This window comes from Octopus bimaculoides, chromosome 30, assembly GCF_001194135.2.
Source record: "Octopus bimaculoides isolate UCB-OBI-ISO-001 chromosome 30, ASM119413v2, whole genome shotgun sequence".
Lineage (NCBI taxonomy): Eukaryota > Metazoa > Mollusca > Cephalopoda > Octopoda > Octopodidae > Octopus > Octopus bimaculoides.
Genome location: NC_069010.1, coordinates 8,960,237 through 8,962,638, shown reverse-complemented (window position 1 = coordinate 8,962,638; position 2,402 = coordinate 8,960,237). Strand labels below are relative to the sequence as shown.

General features: G+C 39.6%; 1 protein-coding gene across 2 annotated transcripts in view; it reads right to left on the bottom strand.

The window, feature by feature from the left end:
* LOC106881868 (inactive peptidyl-prolyl cis-trans isomerase FKBP6) overlaps positions 1-2,402 on the bottom strand; it is a 46,147-nt gene that overhangs the window by 7,713 nt on the left and 36,032 nt on the right. For both annotated transcript variants that reach the window (XM_052978050.1, XM_052978051.1), the window contains 4 exons: positions 2,224-2,355; positions 1,776-1,846; positions 570-629; positions 85-144 (listed from right to left, as the gene is read on the bottom strand). In XM_052978050.1, the coding sequence (XP_052834010.1) occupies positions 85-144; positions 570-629; positions 1,776-1,846; positions 2,224-2,355 (323 nt within the window). The remainder of the gene's footprint in view (positions 1-84; positions 145-569; positions 630-1,775; positions 1,847-2,223; positions 2,356-2,402) is intronic.

The window sequence follows — 2,402 nt, the reverse complement described above, 5'->3', positions numbered from 1 at the left end:
AAATATCTTCTATAACAACAGCCTCAGGCTGTCCAATGCTGACCACCCACTACAACAGATTAAAAAAAAAACAGTAGAACTTACCTTGTTGTATTTCTGAACAGCTTTCTGGAAATGATTCTGTTTGAAGAATGTATAACCTTCCTATTAAAGATGATAAAAATAATAACAACAATAATAATAATAATAATAATAGTAATAATAATAATAATAATAATAATAATAACAATAATAATAATAATAACAACAACAATAATAATCATAATAATAATAATAATAATAGTAATAATAATGTTGCTTTCAAATTTTGGCACAAGGCCAGCTATCTCAGGGGAGGGGTTGATTACATCGACCCCAGAATTCAACTGGTACTTATTTAATCAACCCCAAAAGGATGAAAGGCAAAGATGACCTTGGCGGAATTTGAACTCAGAAAGTAAAGCTGTAGGAAAATGCAGCTAAGCATTTTCTATGGTACGCTAACGGTTTGTCAGCTAACCATATTAATAATAATAATAACAACAACAACAATAAAAAAATAACAACAAAAGATATAAAAATGTTCTTACCTGCTTGTAGGTTCCAACAAGTTGGCAGATGGACTCAAATGTGACGGCATATCTTTCTTCCTGGATTTAAGAGTGAAGAACGGTAAGAGAGATCAGTAAACGATTTAAGAAACAATGTACAGCAAACAGATTCCATCACATGCCAGGGGAAGAAACTAGTAGTTAATAGCTTCTGTTACCTAGGCGACCAAGTCTGTAGTGGGGGGTGGTTGCTCTGAGAGTGTAGCGGCTAGAATAAGAATAGCCTGGGCAAAGTTCAGGGAGCTCCTACCTCTGCTGGTGACAAAGGGCCTCTCGCTCAGAGTAAAAGGTAGACTGTATAATGCATGTATGCGAACTGCTATGCTGCAAGGCAGTGAAATGTGGGCCATGACTGCTGAGGGACATGTGTAGGCTTGAAAGAAATGAAGCTAGTATGCTCCACTGGATGTGTAATGTCAGTGTGCATACATGACAGAGTGGAAGTACCCTGAGAGAAAAGTTGGACAGAAGAAGCATCAAATATATGGTGCAAGGGAGTCAACTCCCCTGGTATGGCCATGTGTTGTGTATGAATGAAGACAGCTGTGTGAGGAAGTGCCATTCCCTAACTGTAGAAGGAACCTGTGGAAGAGGTAGACCCAGGTAGATATGGGATGAGGTGGTGAAGCATGACCTTCGAACATTGGGCCCCACAGAGGCAATAACAGGAGGCCAGGACCTTTGGAGACACGCTGTGATTGAGAAGACCCATCAACTAAAGTGAGATCACAGCCAACCACGTCCAGCCCTTTTAAGAATACTTCTCATATGTCAGGTGATATGATGTGCTTGAGAAGACCTGTTGAGTCAAGTAAGACCAATATCGTAGCTGGGGTCGGTGCACCCCTGACTGGCTCCCGTTCCAATGGCACATAAAAAACATCCAGTCCACACTGTAAAGTGGTTGGCATCCGGAAGGGCATCCAGCTGTAAAAACCCTGCCAAAACAGACACAGTAGTAGCCTAGGGCAGTTTTTCTACTTGGCTGGCTCCTGTGAACTATCCTGCCCATGCCAGCATCGAAGGTGGACGTTAAATGATGATGATGTATAGTGCCCAATGGGAGGGGGCTCAGAATATGAAAGCCAATCCAACCAGCAGGGAAAAATAGATGTGATGATGACAACAATGGCAATGATGACAATGATGCTGTCAAAGATGATGACAATGATGGTGATGACTTACCTCAGACATTAGGAAGAAGTCTCCTACGTTTACATGATCAGAAATGGACAAAATTTCAATTTCAAACAACGCTGTTCAAATAAAAGACACAAATTCAAACGAATCAATTAATTACATCGATCGATCGATCAGTCATTTCAATTAATCAATAAATTAACACCGATCAACAAACGCTTAACACAAGTATTAGTCTAATAATACGAAACATATTAGAGCACAGGATAAAACTCTTCAAAATCGCTTTTCTTTTGTTTTTTCAATTAAAAGCGAAAGCAAACATCCTACAATGAGGGGATGCCATTAACATAGACACACACAACGTTTGTATAAAAGACAGGATGGTCACAGGTGAAACTTCTTCAGTCATAGATCCATCGGATCAGGACTGATCCTGGAGCTAGACATCAATGATGGAAACAAAGAGACATAAAAAATATAGGGGGCCTACCTGTAGCATTTCGAGGTACTCTTGGTGGACAGCCGGTTTCCTGGAAACCATATTCAGGTTGGATTAAAAACCAGGAAATTTCTCCTTTCTTCATGGTCAACAATGCAATTTCCCAACCAGGAATGGCTTTGCCTGACATAAAAAAAAAAATAATAATAATAATAAATGTCCTGATGCAT